Source organism: Lacerta agilis, chromosome 5, assembly GCF_009819535.1.
Source record: "Lacerta agilis isolate rLacAgi1 chromosome 5, rLacAgi1.pri, whole genome shotgun sequence".
Classification (NCBI taxonomy): domain Eukaryota; kingdom Metazoa; phylum Chordata; class Lepidosauria; order Squamata; family Lacertidae; genus Lacerta; species Lacerta agilis.
In genome coordinates, this window is record NC_046316.1 from 94317270 (window position 1) to 94335616 (window position 18347).

An 18347-nucleotide genomic window follows, 5' to 3' on the forward strand; every position below is an offset into this window, starting at 1 on the left:
ATACATGAATAACTCCCTCCGGTCTTTTGCCAATTCCTCCCCTATAATACCTAACTAAAAAGCTTCTGTGTTTTTTTAAACAAAAGTTTTTTTAAACATCTTTTTCAATTCATTGTCTATCATTTCCCAATAGTTTTTGATTACATTACAATTCCACATATGATAGAACGTACCTTCTTTCTCTTTACACTTCCAGCACGTATTAGAACTTGTTCTGTACAATCTTGCAAGTTTAACAGGAGTCATATACCATCGATGCATCTTTTTCAAATAATTCTCTTTCAGAGTTATACAATCAGTAAATTTTAAATCCACTTTCCAGGTGTTTGTTTTTAACCAGTTGCATCCCCCCCCCCGTTACGTTTTATTGTAATTTATATTTGGTGTTAGCTGCCCTGAGCCTAGCCCTGGCTGGGGAGGGCGGGGTATAAATAAATTTTATTATTATTATTATTATTATTATTATTATTATTATTCCTTGCACCATTTATTGCCCACTCCGGACGCACCAGGAAAAAACCATCACCCCCAATACATTTCCTTTAGGGAGGAACAAATGGCTCCAGTTTGGTCTCACGATTCTCCCACACCTGGGTTCCGTTCTGCCTTCTGCTCTACCTGTGCGATGGCGACCCGCTTAGATGGTGGGCAAATTCACAGAGGAAGAGAGGGCTATTGATGGCTGGTGGCCGCGACGGCTACGCTCTGCCTCCACAGCCTGAGTGCCGGTTGCTGGAAAGCACAGGAGGGGAGAGGGCTCTTGTGTTCGAATCCTGCTTCTTGAAGGTTTCCCGTTGGGGCGTCCGGTTGCCCACTGTGAGAGCAGGATGCTGGACTCCATGGGCTGTTGGCCTGATGCAGCAGCTGTATACAGGCTACTCTTGTCAGGCTTCGTGGGGGCGGCTTCCTCCCTCCCTTTGCCTTTGGATAAGCAGACCCAGGGCCGGATTGAGGTTTGATGCGGCCCTCAGCTCCTGAAGGTAATGGGGCCCTTTATATGTCCAGCTGTCCTTTGTCAACAACAAATTGCCACTGTTTTATACTTTAAATATATGCTATATGGTAATTGATGGACCTCATAGGTACCTAAAGCCATTTGCACATGTTGCAATGCAACCAGTCCATGCAGAATGGAGGCACCCTATATATAGAAAGGAGCAAACCAGTGATATTTTAGGGAGCAGGCTAGCAGGCGGGGCCCATGACTTACATCCTAGGAGCCTACGCAACACAAAACAGCATTGCTGTATGTAGGTTTTATTTTATTTGTTTTTTATCTTACAATTTGGAAATGTACATCCAGGGTTTCCCCCCCCCCTTTAAATCTTTCTTTTGGGGGGGCCAAGAGAGTGGAGCCCTGAGCTAGAGCTTGTTTAGAACAAAGCAAAAATAGTCCCTTACCATTTAAAGAGATTTTAATGATCACAGCGAAAGAACAAAGAGTCCATTCTCAAAGTAAAGGTGTCCCCAATTAAGTTTAACACCCACCTCCCCCCCAAGTCACCCTCCTCACGTCTTCGCCTTGCAACCTGATCTCACACCCACTTTGCTTTCAGGGCTGCCACCTTACCTTGTCTCCTTCACCTTGAACTGGGCTCTCCACCAGTGAGAGACAGTCAGTTAACTCTCTCTCTCCCAGCGCTGCTTCTCCCAGCTGTTCCCCATCCAGTTCTTCCCAATTTATATCTTCTGAACTACCGTATTTTCCGGCGTATAACATGACTGGGCGTATAAGACAACCCCCAACTTTTCCACTTAAAATATAGAGTTTGAGATATACTCGACCGCAGATTCTCCACCCAGCGTATAAGACGACCCCCGACTTTTGAGAAGATTTTCCTGGATTAAAAAGTAGTCTTATATGCCGGAATATACAGTATGTCCCTCTGCGAACCGCTGTTCCAAATCTATACTGTCCCACTGCTCCTGGGAAGATTTGGGGTCCTGTTTAGGGAAGTTTTTAATGACTGATGTTTTAATGTATTTTCAATCTCTTGTTGGAAGCCGCCCAGAGGGGTTGGGGAAACCCAGCCAGGTGGGCGGGGTATAAGTAATAAATTGTTGTTGTTGTTGTTGTTGTTGTTGTTGTTGTTGTTGTTGTTGTCAGGGGGAGGGGGAGACTCCCACAATTCCTCCTCAGCGCTGTCCCTGACAACTCTGAACTCTGAACTCCAGAAGTGCTTCATAGATGCCGAGTCTTATTTTCTAAGTCTTTTAATGGTTAAACATTGCTTCTTCTTCTTCTTCTTCTTCTTCTTCTTCTTCCTCCTATTATTATTATTATTATTATTATTATTATTATTATTATTATTATGCTGCAGCAGCAGCAGCAGCAACAACAACAACAACAACAACTACTACTACAACAACAACAACAACAACAACAACAACAACAACAACAACAACAACTACTACTACTTTATTTGTACTCCACCCATCCAGCTGGGTTTCCCCAGCCACTCTGGGCAGCTTCCAACAAGAGATTGAAAATACATTAAAACATCAGTCATTAAAAACTTCTCTGGCATTTGGAAACATTGCTGCCTCCATCTGTGGAAACACTAGTGGGGTTGGAGAGCTGGGGGAGGGGACCTCTGGCAACCAATGCACCCCCTTGGTTTCAGATAGTACATGGGTAAAGGGTAAAGGGACCCCTGACCATTAGGTCCAGTTGCGGACGACTCTGGGGTTGTGGCGCTCATCTCGCTTTACTGGCCGAGGGAGCCGGTGTACAGCTTCCGGGTCATGAGGCCAGCAGGACTAAGCCACTTCTGGCAAACCAGAGCAGGGCACGGAAATGCCGTTTACCTTCCCGCTGGAGCGGTACCTATTTATCTACTTGCACTCTGACGTACTTTCGAACTGCTAGGTTGGCAGGAGCAGGGACCGAGCAACGGGAGCTCACCCCGTCATTGCGGGGATTCGAACTGCTAACCTTCTGATCGGCAAGCCCTAGGCTCTGTGGTTTAACCCACAGCGCCACCCACATCCCAGCTTATTGGATACTGAATTGTTATTTTCATTACATTGTTTTGTAGCATTATTTTGTGCCTCTTGGTGGACTTGGTGAAGCATTTCACTAATCGCAGTAATTTTTCCCCAGTGGCGACTGAGACGGCGACATGGAACTGTAGCATTTAAAGCCTTCAATCTGTGTAGAGCCATACAAGCACATTAAATATGTGTATGATTAAATAAATAAATACATTTTAAGCTCCCCTTAAGAGTCACGGCTGAATGTGGTGGATTATGATAATGTCAGAGTGCAGAAAGTCTAATAGCTCCTTCGCCTTCCGCCTCTCTGCATTCCCCCCCCCCCCAAATCTCTTGCAAGACCCGAAGGCTTTCCTCCGGGCTAGAACTTTTGAATTAAAGGCCACAGGGTTGCCTCTAGCAACCACATAGACCTAGCCAGCCTTCCCCCTTTGGCGGGCTGAAAGCCTCAGTCCCATTTTGGAGATCTCCTCTTGCAGATCGGGAATAATAATAATAATAATAATAATAATAATAATAATAATAAGTAACCAAGTACAGCTGCAGAGAGCAGGAATAAATGGACAGTTCTCCAAATGGAGAGACATAGAAAGCAGAGTCCCCCAAGGATCAGGATTGGGGCCTGTTGTTTTTAACTGGTTCATAAACAAGAGAGGCAACGTTGTGTAGTGGTTAGAGTGTCCGGCTTGGACCTGCGGGACCAGGGTTCGAATCACCAGCTCACACTCCTTGGAGAAAAAACTGGGCTATAATAAATGCAATAAGCCAACAGACAGACGAAGAATAAGCAACCTGGAATTAGCATTGAGCCGTGAGGTTTGCCGATGACACTAAATTCTCAGGGCCGTTAGAGCAAAATGAGATTGAGCTCGAAAAGGACCAACGTGGATGATGAATTCATGGAGGGAGGAGAGGGCAACTGATGGCTCCTAGCCGCAATGACTCTGCTCTGCCTCTATAGTTGGAGGCAGCGATGCTTCTGAATCCCAGTTGCTGGGAACCACCGGGAGGGACGAGGGTTTCTTATTCTCAGCTCCTCCTTGTGGGTTTCCTTTCGGGACATCTGGTTTTGAGAACAGGATTGTGGGCTAGAAGGGCCCCGTTGGGCCTGTTCCAGCAGCCAGGCTCTTCTGATGTTGCTGTGGAACCTCCAGCTCCAGAGGCAGTCTATCAGGATTCCGAGGTTCTTCGGGGCATTTGGGCCCTGTGGGAACAGGATGCTGGTTTACGTGCGGCCCCTTTGGCCTGATCATCCAGCAGGCTCTTCTTATGAGGTTCCTTTTGATGAGTTGCAGGCCGGGTTCCTTTTCAGGCTCTGCATTGGAAGGGAGCAAGAGTTAGCCCCCCCTCTTTCCTGACTTCTCTGCCCAACCACCCCCCCTGGCACGGCCTTCGCTCTCCTCCTGGCACGGGGGCAGAGGAGCGAGAAGCCGATGTACCCGCAGCTACTCCGAACTAACCGAAGCCTATTCTCTCTTTCCCCCCCCTTCTCCCCCCCCATCCCTTTTCTTGTCTGCTCGCTTCCCTCTCCGGCTGGGGCCGTCAGACGGAAAAGAATATGACATTTATGTGTCCTACGCGAGGAACGCCGAGGAGGAAGAGTTTGTGCTGCTGACGCTGAGAGGGGTTCTGGAGAACGAGTTTGGCTACAAGCTGTGCATTTTTGACAGAGACAGCCTCCCCGGGGGAAGTGAGTATCTCTGGAGCGTTCGGAGCAGCCGAGAGCAGCAGGCTTTCTGCTTTCGCACAAACCGCACACCCACAGACAGAACACACACACACACAACCCCTCTGCAAAGAGAGCAAACCGCCACAGCTCTGGCAGCCTTTTGTGGTTAATGCTGAGTTTGAAAGCAGCTTGCCGCAGGTTTCTTAAAGAAAGTCCCCGCTGTTAATTTTTGCCTTCCTCTTTAAGGGGGGGTGGGGAGTGGCAGCATTTTGCACCCATTCCCAGAACCTTCAGGCCACTAGGAGGAAGATCCATGCAGAGTGGAATTGTAGAGTTGGAAGGGACCCCCAACGGTCATCTAGTCCAACCCCCTTCAATGCAGGATTCTCATCCATGACAACCTCTGCTTAAAAACCTCCAAGGAAGGAGAGTCCACCACCTTCCAAGAGAGTCATTTTTGCTGTCAAAACAGCTCTTACTGATGTTCTTCCTGATGTTTAGTCCGAATCTCCTTTCTTGTAACTTGTAGCCTTGGGTTCGAGTCCTACCCTCCAGAGCAGGAGAAAACAAGCCTGCTCCATCTTTTGCGTGACAGCCCTTGAAGATGGCTCTCATATCTTCTCTCGGTCTCCTCTTTTTGAGGCTAAACCAGGATTCCTGAACCTCAGCCCTCCAGATGTTTTGAGGCTACAATTCACATCACCCCTGGCCACTGGTCCTGCTAGCTAAGGATCATGGGAGTTGTAGGCCAAAATCATCTGGAGGTTGAGGAAGCCTAGGCTAAACCTACCCAGATCCTTCAGCCACTCCTCATAAGGCAGTGGTTTCCAGACCCCCTTGATCTTCTTGGTTGCCCTCCTCTGCACACCTTCCTGCTTGCCAATGCGCTTCTCGTCAAGATCCTTTTAAGAAGGATATTGAGAAGCTGGAAATGAAATGAAAAATTATCCCTGGTTGCTGGGGGGGGGGCGGTTTACAAGCAGTTGGGACCAAAAGTTATGGAGATGGCACCCATCTTTGACATCGTCTTCTTTGCAGACGTCTGTGTCTGTCAAGTAATGGTAACCGCTCCTGAATCTGGGGAAGTGAACTCCGGTTTCTGCTTGTCTCCCAAACTCCCTGACTCGACAGTCAAAGTCAGGAGGGCAGTCGCTGGCCTTTTAGAGAAAGCTGCCCTTGTTCCTTCGCGGTTCCTGCCAAGGGGAAGATCAAATTCTGCAGGGTAAATGATGAGAATGAATGCGAAGCGGTGGGCCTGTTCCATGAAGGATTGCCTGTTTTATTCTGTGGTTGGCATTTTTCTGCATATCTTGCTGGTGTGTTAGCTGAAAGTAGCCCAGTGGCACTGAGGACAGTCGGAGGGTGGGAAAGGGCAGTTTGGGTACCTGACGAGAGGAGGGCGGGATGGGGAGCCAGGGGCAATGCGAGACTGCTGAGCTTTCTGTACTTGGATTCATAGGATTGTAGAGTTGGAAGGGACCCTGAGGGTCATCTAGACCAACCCCCTGCAATGCAGGAATCTTTTGCCCAACCCATCACCTTGAGATTAAGAGTCTCTTGCTGTACTGACTGAGCTATCCCAGCTGCAATCATGGAAAAACAGAATTGTACATGTTGGAAGGGACACCCAAGGGACATCTAGCCCAGCCCCCTGTGAGGTGGGTCATATTGCAGGTGGTTCTGAGAGGTGGAGATGAGCTTGCCTTAGGCTGCCTAGTGATTTCATGCAAGAGGCAGCATTCGAATTGGGGGCCTCCTGATTCGCAGCTCAACCTCTTTGCTACGCAAGGTGCTCTCTTAGCCTTGTGGTGTTCCTACCCATGTTGCTCCCCTGCTTTCGGGTGGTATTTTGGAGCATGATCCAAATCTTTCGTTAAGGAGCTGGCTAACGTAGCTTTGTGCCCTCCCTGTAGCAGCCTAGCCCAGAGGATGGGGGGCTGCTCAAGAGATGTGGGGGGGGCAAGCTCCCATTCTTCCCAGGTCAAGGCTTGAGGGCTGGCCAGCCTGGGGTCTTCTGTCCAGTTTTGGGCAAGCAAGCTGCTCTGCCTGGTTCCTTCCTCCTCCTTTCATCTTGGTCAGCACAAGGAAACCAGGAAGGGCCTGGTGGACAGCCCCCTCCCATCCTGACGGAGCCCTCCCTGTGGTTCAGAGGTTCCTGTGGGGGTGGCAAGGGTCCTCATCGCCCCACTGTGACCTGGTGCTTGTCTTCAGGCAGAAACCTCAAGGATCTGATTTCTGCCTAGGGACCACCTTTGCATCTCGCCCTCTCCGCATGTGCAAACCGAGCATTGGAGCAGGGCCACCTTGGTCCTTGCATGTAATTTCAGATAAGACCTGGTCCTGCTTCCCATTCCCTTTCTGGGCTCGGGTTTCCATCTCCTTAAAAGCTCCCTGTGTTTTAATTCTTGTTTGGAAACCCCCTCCAGGCCTGAGATGCTCTAGAAGTGCACATATACGGCTTTTGGGCCCAGGAGCAACGGTGGTTAAAAACAGCATCTGTTTGCCCTGCAGGGCTCCCTGCCTCGTGCATCCAGAGCCAGAGCAACTGACGTGAGCATCCAATTTTAACTTCCTCCCTCCCTCGCTCGTCCTTTTGCAGAGACCTGGCCCGATTCTGGCAGAAGGAATGCAACTTTCTCTTCTCTCTTCTGCAGCAGCAATAGCCTTTGTCGTCTGCTGCAAAAAAAGAGATCTATTTTAATTACACTGGCCTAAGTTTGATGACAGCGTCAGCAAGCTTTTTGGTTCCACAGCACCCTTCATCAAGCCGTGGCTGTCGAGTTCTGTGAAACTGGAAAACTTGCATACTCTAAGACCAATTAAGGTTGGTCTTGACAGAGCATTGCCATCCTGGCTAGTAGCCATCAATAGCCCTCTCTCCTCCCTGAATTTCTTGAATCCATCCAAGTTGGTGCCTCCCTCCAGTGGCAGGGAGTTCCATAGTTTAACTGTGCACTGCATGAATAAGTTCTGTCTTTTATCAGTGCTGAATCTTCCAACATTCAGCTTCATGTGATGTTCGCTAGTGCTATTGTTCTGAGAAAGGGAGAAAAACTTTTTCTCTATCCACTTTCTATCATGTCACCTCTTACTTCTTGTTCCTCAAAGCAGCAACCATTCTTCATATGTGTATCCCCTTGATCATTTTGGTTGCTCTTGGCTGATCCTTTCCCAACTCCACAGTATCCCGGCGGGATGAGCTTGGGGTTCCAAAAGGCCTTTGGAAAGAGCTACCTGTTGCATCCATCACTGTCCTATGAACCATAGAATTGTAGAGTTGGGAAGGGACTCCAAAGGTCATCCAGTCCAACCCCCCGCAATGCAGGAATCACAGCTAAGGCATTGCTGACAGGTGGCCATTTCATGACCTCCGTAAAACAGAGCACACATGGGGAGGCTGAGGGAAGGAGGGCATGGGATTCATGGAACGGAGCCCGTTGGCTGCCGTCAACGATCTCTCCTTTCCTCCCGGTCTTAGTCACAGATGTCTTCTGACAGATGGGATCCGCCCCCCACGCCCTCAAGCTTTTGCTCTGCTCCTTCTGTTCCCCTGCTATTTTAGACGAGATGGGAAGGCTGCCATTCTCTGTGTCCTCCCCCCACATCCTTGTTGGGCTCCTACAGATCCCAGGCTGCCACCATTCCTTCCTTCCTTCCTAGCTTGGAAGAGCCTCACCTCCTTCCTCTCCCCAGTTTCGGTTATGGAGATGATCACTCCTTGGGTCTCAAGATGTACTTTTTAATTTCCAGTATTTCGTGATAAGCTGCCTTTCGAGGCAAAGTCCTGGGGGTTGGGGGGGGGGAGAGAAGAAGAAGAGTTTGGATTTGATATCCCGCTTTTCACTACCCGAAGGAGTCTCCAAGCGGCTAACATTCTCCTTTCCCTTCCTCCCCCACAACAAACACTCTGTGAGGTGAGTGGGGCTGAGAGACTTCAGAGAAATGTGACTAGCCCAAGGTCACCCAGCAGCTGCATGTGGAGGAGCGGGGAATTGAACCCGGTTCACCAGATTACGAGCTCACCGCTCTTAACCACTATACCACACCGGCTCTCTGCCTTCCATTCAGAAGGTCTCAGGTTCCCAGATTCAACCTCCAAGGACATCTCCAACTAGGCTGGGGGGAAACTCCCTGCCTGGAGCCCGGAGCAGCGGCTGCCAGTCAGCGTGGGCAGTTTTGAACTAGAACATAAGAAGAGCCCTGCTGGATCAGGCCCATGACCCATTTAGCTCAGCATCCTCTCCTCGCAGTGGATGGGCAGGTGCCTCTTTTAGGAAACTCACAAGCAGGATCTGAGCACAAGAGCCCCTCTCCCCTCCTGTGGTTTCCAGCAACTGATATTCGGAAGTGCTGCTTCCTCCAGCCACAGAGACAGAGCATAGCCATTGTGGCTAGTAGCTAGCCATTGAACGAGATGGATCAATTGGCACAACTAGCGAGGGCAGGAGCTGAGTGGTAGAGCATCTCCTCTGCAAGGCTGTCTTAAGCATGTGCGGTGCCAGGGTGCAAAGATCCTCCCGGCACCCCCCGCCGGTTGCCCAGTCCCAGGCGTGCAGGAGGGCGGAGCCAGCCAGCTGCCTTAGCGTCTCGCTGGCTCGGTCGCCCCCGAACTCGTGGCAAAGAGCCGCCTGCAGCAGAAGAGACTACTGCAGCACTCTGACCAACTGGCGGGCTCTTCCCCAGACTCAACTCTCGGGCCCCAGACTCTCAGTCTGGCACCCCTGAGAGCCCAGCGCCAGGGTGCCTCGCACCCCTAGCGCCTAGGGGTAAGACGGCCCCAGGGGCGTTGCAGTGGGGGCGGTATGCCCCGGGTGCCAGGGGAGGGGGGTGAGAAGCGTCGGCCCCTCCCACCACCACACCCCAAGGGGAGCCCCGCCGCCCGGTACCCTGTCTGTGCAGCGCTGCTGCTCCCAGGGCAACGGAGCAAGCAGCGGCGCATGGAGAGTGGCGGGAGGGGCCACCGCTTGTCACCCCCACACACCGCCGCTCGCTCCGTCGCCCTGGGAGCAGCAGCGCACTGTGACGTCATGACGCCCCGCCCCTGGGGCGGTTCCTTTCGCCGCCCCGGGTAGCGCGGAGCCTTCCTCCGCCACTGGACGGCCCTGCTCCTCTGCATGCATTCCAGGTTCAATCACTGGCAGTATCCCCAGGTAGGGCTAGGGAAAAGCTCCCTGACTTGAAACCTGGAGAGCCAATGCTGCGAATCAATCAATCAATCAATCAATATCATTTTATTTGAGTGCTGCCTTTCCAGAGTTAAAACCATGCTCAAGGAGGCTGGCAACATGTAAAGATTAAATAATTGCAAACGTAATGAAAGCAGCTATAAGTAAAACATCAAAATGTCCACATTGAACAAAGAAGAAACAATTTAAAAAATTGTCCAGTAGCACCTTAGAGACCAACTACGTTTCTCCTGGGTTTAAGCTTTTGTGTGCATGCACACTTCTTCAGATACACATGAAGTGTGTATGCATACGAAAGCTTATACCCAGAACAAACTTTTTTGGTCTCTAAGGTGCTACTGGACAATTTTTTTTTTAAAAATAAAATATTCATTTTGTCTGCATCAGACCAACACGGCTACCTGCCTGAACAAAGAAGATACAAAATATATATGAAAAAATTAATATCAACAACAGCAATGCACACACCACATGAACCCCTTAAAATCACCCTGGCCCAAGAGACTGTTCAGCAGCTTCTGCTTTTGTAGCTGGAGTCAGTCTGGCCCCTGCCCTCAAAGCCTGCAAGGCAGGGAGCAGTCTTGCAGGACTCACAGCCAAGAGAGTCTCAGCCTTTGTAGCTGGAGTCCATCCATCCATCCATCCATCCATCCATCCATCACACTGGGCTTTGCCTTCCCAGGCCAAGTGGAAGAGGACTCCAGTCGGGGAGCAAGTCTTCCAAGACTCCCAGCCAAGATGGTCAGTCAGTGTGGAAATGCTGAGCTGGGTCGACCAAGGCTCTGACTCCATGCAAGCTTCCTTTGTTCCTATGAAGCAGTAATATTAGTTTCAGTTGTACTGAAATACTTTTTTAAAACTTCATTAAAGTTGCAAAACCAACAATCTAAAAACTCTCTGAGGCCCAACCCAGCATCTCGAACGAAATAAGCTAAAAAAGGAATGCCACAGAATCTTAAATAACCCTTTTAAAGAAAGCCGGTCAAGCATATTAGTTCAAAAAAAGAGATGGAAGCAGAAAGGTCTCCATGGCCTTTTTGAAAGCCTTCCCCCATGTTCCTATTTTACCAGTTTGGTCTGCAGGACTTGCACACGAGGGCCAAACAGTTTTTTGCTCTGTGCCTTTGCAGAGTTGAGCTTTCAGCACAGCAACCCCAAGAGCAACCTGCCTATTAAAGTTTGGCAGCTTTAGATACCTGCGCTTTTTTTAATTTAAAAAATCTGTTTCAGCAAGCTTAACCCAGATGCAAAAAGCAATTAGGTACGCCTGTTTTAAAATGTTCCTGCTTTTATTTATAGAGCGATAATGGTTTTAATGTATGCTGCACAGGAATTATTTGATTTAAACGATTTTCTAAATTATCCGATGTAAAATAAATAACATAAAAAATAGGTGCATTTGATATCACTTGGGAGGGACTTCCAAGACTGAGGGGCCAACACCAGAAAGGCCATGACTCTATTGCCCACCAATCTTTTAAATATTATTGGTGGGCTTCATACAGAGTTGGGCAGTCCTTCAAACAACCTGATCCTAGACTAGATCTTTGGGGATCCTCTCTGGCTATGCTCTCCAAATTGTCAGGGGCTGGACTCAATGACTTTTGCAGTCCCTTCCAAGTCAGTGATTTCCAAATTGTTCCCTCCACCACTCACTAGGGGCCGATGTGGGGAAACCTTTGGCCCTCAGATGTTCCTGAACTGCAGCTCCTAATCTCCCATGGCCACTGGCCCTGTTTGCTAGAGCAGATGGGAGCTGTAGCTGCAGGCTCTCTTTCCCTCTCACAGATTTCCCTTTCATACTCTCAGAGTGGGTGCAGGTCAGAGTGGGTGCAGGTCAGAGGCCCTCAGCTACTGAAGGTAATGGGGCCCTTTATATGTCCAGCTGTCCTTTGTCAACAACAAATTGTCGCTGTTTTTGTGTTGAATATGTGCTATATGGTAATTTATGGACCTAACAGGTATCTCAAGCCATTTGCACATATTGCCCTGCAACCAGTCCATGCAGAATGTCGGCACCCTATATATAGAAAGGAGCAAACCAGGGATATATTAGAGAGCAGGCTAGCAGGTGGGGCCCATTACTTACATCACAGGAGCCTACACAATACAAAACACGTTTGCTGTATGTAGGTTTTATTTTATTTGTTGTTTATCTTATATTTTGGAAATGTACATCCAGATGTTTTTCTCCTTTAAAAAATTTTTGGGCCCCCAAGAGAGTGGGTCCCTAAGCTAGAGCTTGTTTGGCTTATACGTAAATCCGGCACTGGTGCAGATGTACGCTTTAACAATACTGATCCATTGCAAGTCTACCCTGCCTTTTCCTCAAGGTGGGCTACACGGTTCTCCCCCTCCTCCACATTTAATCCCCACAACAACCCTGTGAGGTAGGTTAGGCTGAGAGATGGTAACCAGCACAAGATCAGCCCGTGGCGAGGATTCGAACTCTGGTCTCTAGTCTGACACTCTAACCAATATACCCCCATTGCCTCTCTGCAGGTGCACTGCGTTTCTCCCAGACTACAACACATTTGACAGATGTATTTATCCCTCATTCACCCGCTAGCTCATTGTTAGGCAGACTCTGCTTCTCCTTTAATTGTTCTTGAGGGTTTTTTTTTTATCTCTCAGTTTATGTTTGTTTTCATCCGTTGATTAATTAATGGCAACTTACAGCAGGTGCGCAAAGCAGATTGAGGCCTGCATTCTCTGGTTGCTACTTCTGAGGGTGGGGGACTGTGCCCCAGTGCCCAGTGGGGCCGGAGCCTCCAAAAGCAAGGGAAGACATTGCATCATCCATGGGGCAGCCCTTTCAATATCTGAAGGTGGCTCTCGTATCTCCCCAGCTCCCTCAACCGTTCCCGATGCACAGTATATACATTTATCTTAGAGTCAGATCCATGTTGCGTCCAAACAGAAATGCCTAAGAGGCAGTCCCAGACACAGCTTTCTTGGCAGCAGATCCTATTGATGATTTCTTCTTCTTCTTCTTCTTCTTCTTCTTCTTCTTCTTCTTCTTCTTCTTCTTCTTCTTCTTCTTCTTCTCCTCCTCCTCCTCCTTCTTTGGCAATCCCTCGTAGCCGAGTAAGATTATCTTCCATAAACACAGTTTTAACAGTGAGTCCGTAAGTTACTGTGGAGGCCAATTCTGGATCCACACGTCCTTCCACAGTGGGGACATGAGTTATAGAATCATAGAATCCTAGACTTGGAAGAGACCCCAAGGGCCATCCAGTCCAACCCCCTGCCAAGCAGGAAACACCATCCAAGCATTCCTGACAGATGGCTGTCAAGCCTCTGCTTAAAGACCTCCAAAGAAGGAGACTCCACCACACTACTTGGCAGCAAATTCCACTGTCCAACAGCTCTCACTGTCAGGAAGTTCTTCCTAATGTTTAGGTGGAATCTTCTTTCTTGTAGTTTGAATCCATTGCCCCGTGTCCGCTTCTCTGGAGCAGCAGAAAACAACCTTTCACCCTCCTCTATATGACGTCCTTTTATATATTTGAACATGGCTATCCTATCACCCCTCAACCTTCTCTTCTCCAGGCTAAACATACCTAGCTGCCTAAGCCGTTCCTCATAAGGCATCGTTTCCAGGCCTTTGACCATTTTGGTGGCCCTCCTCTGGATACATTCCAACTTGTCAGTATCCTTCTGGGCGGGAGTTGATCATGGTGTGGATTTGCCAAGTGTGCCTTCCTCTTAGCACGTTTCTCCCTTGCGTTCTGAGTTCAAGTGTCTTCAAAGTCCATGACACCTTTGGTCAAGGCTGTTCTCCAACTGGAGCGCTCACAGACAAGTGTTTCCCAATTGTTGGTGTTCATACTACATTTCTTTAGCTTTGCCTTGAGATCTTTAAACCTCTTTTGTTGACCACCAGCATTACGCTTTCCATTTTTAAGTTGGGAATAGAGTAGCTGCTTTGGAAGACAATCATCAGGCATCCACACAACATGACCAGACTAACGAAATTGATGTTGAAGAATCTTTGCTTCGACACTGGTGATCTTTGCTTCTTCCAGGACACTGGTATCAGTTCGCCTGTCTTCCCAAGTGATGTGTAAAATTTTCGGAGACCCCGTTGATGGAATCTTTCGAGGAGTTGGAGATGGCGTTTAGAAGTGGTCCATGTTTCACAAGCGTAATTTATTATTTATACCCTGCCCATCTGGCTGGGTTTCCTCAGCCAGTCTGGGCGGCTTCCAACAAAATATTAAAAATACGATAAAATATATGATAGGATGATGAGATGCAAAGGACTGGACTGCAGATATTTTGGCACTTTGAGTTCCTCAGTGTGTGCAGCCTTGTGCCCCTCCTCCTCCTCCTCCTCACCCCTTTCCAAGCCTCTTTGCAGAAGGGTCCTGTGGCCCTTGAGCATCTTCTCTCCTGCTGTGCGCAGCTGGGTGGCAAAGTTGTTTTTCCTGCTTGTGTTCTGTCATCCCCTCTTACTTCAAAGCGGCCGAACTCTGCCTTTTCACTTTGAAGCCTAAGTGGGGATCTGATTCTTAAGGGAGCCTGGCAACGCATGAAATTGCTGTCAGCTCATCTCTGGCTTCTTAGAGAGCATCCTGCGCTCTTTGTCTCTCTTGTAGGTAGAGGATTACTCCATCCTCTTGAGGAAGTGGCAGGGAGGGAATTATCCCAGGACTCCTTTGGAGTCACAGCAACAAGGGAAGGTAATGCATCTGCAGAAGTCTGGGCTCCAGATCAAGGGAAGTCATAGTCCCACTCTATTCTTTAAATACTGTGTCCAGTTCTGGGCACCACAGTTTAAGAAGGATGTTGACAAGCTGGAACGTGTGCAACCAAGGAGGGCGACCAAGCTGACCAAGGGTCTGGAAACTAAGCCTTATGAGGAGCGGTTGAAGGAGCTGGGTATGTTTAGCCTGGAAAATAGGAGGCTGAGAGGAGATAGGAGAGCCATAATCACATATCTCAAGGGCTGTCAAATGGAAGATGGAGCAAGCTTGTTTGCTCCTGCTCTGGAGGGTAGGACTCGAACCCATGGCTTCAAGTTACAGAAAGGAAATTCCTACTAAACATCAAGAAAAACTTGTTGACAGTGAGAGCTGATTGACAGTGGAAGGTTGGGAGGTTATGGACTCTCCTTCCATGGAGGCTTTTAAGCAGAGGTTGGATGGTCATCTGTCATGGGTGCTTCAGTTGAGATTCCTGCATTGCAGGGGGTTGGACTAGATGATTCTTGGGGGTCCCTCCCAACTCTATAATTTTATGTGTCTATGAATTAGACATTTGACCCTGTCCAGGCATTCCCTTGGGGTAGGAGCACCCCAAAGGACACCCACTCAACAGCATGGATGTGGCCAAGAGGGGCAGGGAGGGGCAGTCCCCCCCCCAAAAAAATAAAATAAAAATACATAGCTAACTGAGGCTCTACCCCTCCTAACAAAAGGGCTGTCCCCCTAAGCCCTCGCCCAGCAACACCAGGTTTGGGGTGTCTTCCAGTTAGCCATGAGCTCCCCCCCCCAGCTGTGGTGGGATCCCCCCTCCCTTCCCCTGCTGTCTAGAAGTGACACTTTCACACCGACTTTGCATTCATTATCTAAAAGCAGCCTGGCAGAATTTCACGCCTGCAAAGGGATAAGTCCTGCCACCTGCTTGTGTTTGACACTTTGCAGGGCATCGCCCCCACCCCCCATGCTAGCCCTTGCTTGCAGGGCTCTGGTATGAGCGCACAGAGTTTCCCAGCTCCCGGGCAGGATGTCCCATCCCACCCCCTCATTTTGATAGGGGAAGCTGATCCACAGGCATGTTCCTTTGTCTGTGTGAGCTGAGTCCTCTCTTTCCTCTAAATTGACCAGGGCAACACATGGTTCTAGATTCAGGTAGGTAGCCGTGTTGGTCTGACACAGTTGAAATAAAAAAAAATTAATTGTCCAGTAGCACCTTAGAGACCAACTAAGTTTGTTCTGGGTATAAGCTTTCACGTGCATGCATCTGAAGAAGTGTGCATGCACATGAAAGCTTATACCCAGAACAATCTTAGTTGGTCTTTAAGGTGCTACTGGACAATTTTTTATTTTTTATTTTTCAGGGCAACCCATGTGCAGTTCGGCACAAAATTCATCCCCAAGTCCTGGCTAATAGGACTGGGCCTCTGAAGGCCATTCTCCCTACCTTGCAGCCGATCCCCTGGCCTAGAGACCCAGTATGATATTTTTAAACTCTGCCAGGGTTGGTTGAAAGCCCCACCCCACCCCCCGAACCCAGAATGCAGAGCAGGTAGGAGGTTTATTGCCCTGTGAAGGCAGGGGGGTGCATTTCCTCACCTACCCGCCCTCCTGTTGAAGCAGGCAACGTAGAAAAATAGAACTGCGGAACTGGGACCCAAGGGTCATCTAGTCCAACCCCCTGCAATGCAAGGACTGGGGGGGGGGGGTTCCTTCAGGTCAAAAGCCCCAATTCTCTTTCCTCCATCCTAGGAGAGTCTGTGTGTTTCCTTTTCCTTCCCCCATTTCCCATGAGTCTCCCTTTGTTCCCATCTCCTCTAGAAAGGAAAGCCATGTTTGGAATTTTACCTTTTTTCAGTTTTAACTCCCATGTTCAGTATTATTTCTCATGTCATCTGCCTCTAATCTGCCGGGAGAGTCAAACGGACAAGTTTACATATAGTTCTTGCTGGTGAGCCTGGGAGAACAGCAAACACAGGGTGGGATTTTTTTTCCCGTTCTCAGATTTGATGGAAGCAGCTTCCCATCTCTCGACTTTATTCACACACAAACACACACTACAGCTGGTGCTGTGTCCCAAATGAGATTCTGGAAGAGACTACCAGGGAGGAACTGTCTTAGGACATCCCACCACCCCACCACCACCCCCCAAAATGCATCATCCCATCTATGTAATCATGCCAATGGGAGAGACATCCTTAGTGCAGCACAAAAGCTTTGTTTTAAATGTGATGCAATGTGCTTGTTTGGCAACTGAGATTTAGGACTGATTATGGCTACTCTTGATGGCTCCTAGCCAGGTTGGCTATTGCTCTGTCTCCACAGTTAGAGACTGAAATACTTCTGAATCCCAGTTGCTGGAAACCACAGGAGGGGAGAGAGTTGCTCTTGTGTTCGAATCCTGCTTGTGGGTTCCCCTTTGGTGCATCTGGTCGGCCCCTGTGACAACAGGGTGCTGGGCTAGATCCCCCCTCCACTTTGGCCTGATCCAGAAGGCGCTTCCTTTCTCGTGTTCATTTATTTTTATTTTTTTATTTCATAAAATTTATTCTCTGCTTGATTGCGGGGGGCCGGGGGGGCACCCTCAAAGCAGCTTACGGAAAGATAAAACCATAACACCAGGAGACAGATTGCAGAGCATTGAAACGTACACCAACTTAAAATACAAAAATAGATTGAAATTCGCACCAGCGTTTCTATGCGTCTGGGCGGGCTCCGAAAAGAATTTAGCGAAGGTGCCTGCTTGGTATCATGAGGCGGGGAGTTCCAAAGTGCAGGTGCTGCCACACTAGCTTCATGTTTAAGCACTGCGTCTGCAATGAATCCTGGAAACTTTAAAATTAGCAGCAGAAAATAAGAAACTGCATTTGCAGCAAGCCAAAGACAGCTGGTCTGACAGCCCCTCTCCACAGGGAAATGACAACTGTGTTCTCAGTTCTGTGCAGGGTGGAATCTCCTTGGCTCCACAGCCGGAGGCAGCGATGCTCCTGAATGCCAGTTGCTGGAAACCACAGGAGGGGAGAGTTGCTCATGTGCTCGGATCCTGTTTGCTAGTTTCCAGTAGGCATCTGGTCAGCCACTCTGAGGGCCGGCTGCTGGGCCAATAACACGGGAGTGGAAGGCAGGGAAATGCTGAGCCAATGATGCCCCCCTTTTCTTCTTCTCCGCTATTTCATAAGAAAAAGAAAGAAATCAAAAATACATAGAGCAATACAGTCAAAACATATATTTAAACACTTGAAAGCAGAAGTCAATGAACCATTGTGGAAGCAATTGCCTGAATGTGGAATAGGGAGGAAATCTGCAGGTGCCTGAAAGTTAAAACAGAAGGTGTTTGCTGTGTGACATTAATAGTAGCTCCAATTTGGGGGCAGTTTGTCTCTTAGCAGGACCAGTGCTAGGGCTTCTTGCGCCCTAGGTGAACCACCTTCTGGCACCCCCCACATCCCCCGCCAAAGCCTGCTTTAGCGGGAGCCGGGGGGTGGAGAGGCAAGCAGCAGTTTCTCTGCTGTAGTGGAGAAGCTGCTGCTCACCCGCCCCGCCCCGCCCCGCCCCTGCCAAAGCCTGCTTTAGCGGGAGCCGGGTGGTGGTGTAGGGGGCAAGCAGCACCTCTCCGCTACAGAGGAGAAGCTGCTGCTAGCCCATCCCGCCCAAGCCTGGCCAGCGCCCCCTCCATTTTGGCGCCCTAGGCAATTGCCTAGTTCGCCTTAATGGACGCGCCGGCCCTGTCTCTTAGTACCTGTTGCTGGAGATCAAGAGCAGTAGAGGGCTGTTCCCTTCATGTCCTCTGTTAGATCA

General features: G+C 49.1%; 1 protein-coding gene across 1 annotated transcript in view; it reads left to right on the plus strand.

The window, feature by feature from the left end:
- The window catches only part of IL1RAP (interleukin 1 receptor accessory protein), an 86303-nt gene that overhangs the window by 55451 nt on the left and 12505 nt on the right, over positions 1–18347 (plus strand). The window contains 1 exon segment of the mRNA XM_033150930.1: positions 4541–4684. Coding sequence (XP_033006821.1) covers positions 4541–4684 — 144 coding nt within the window.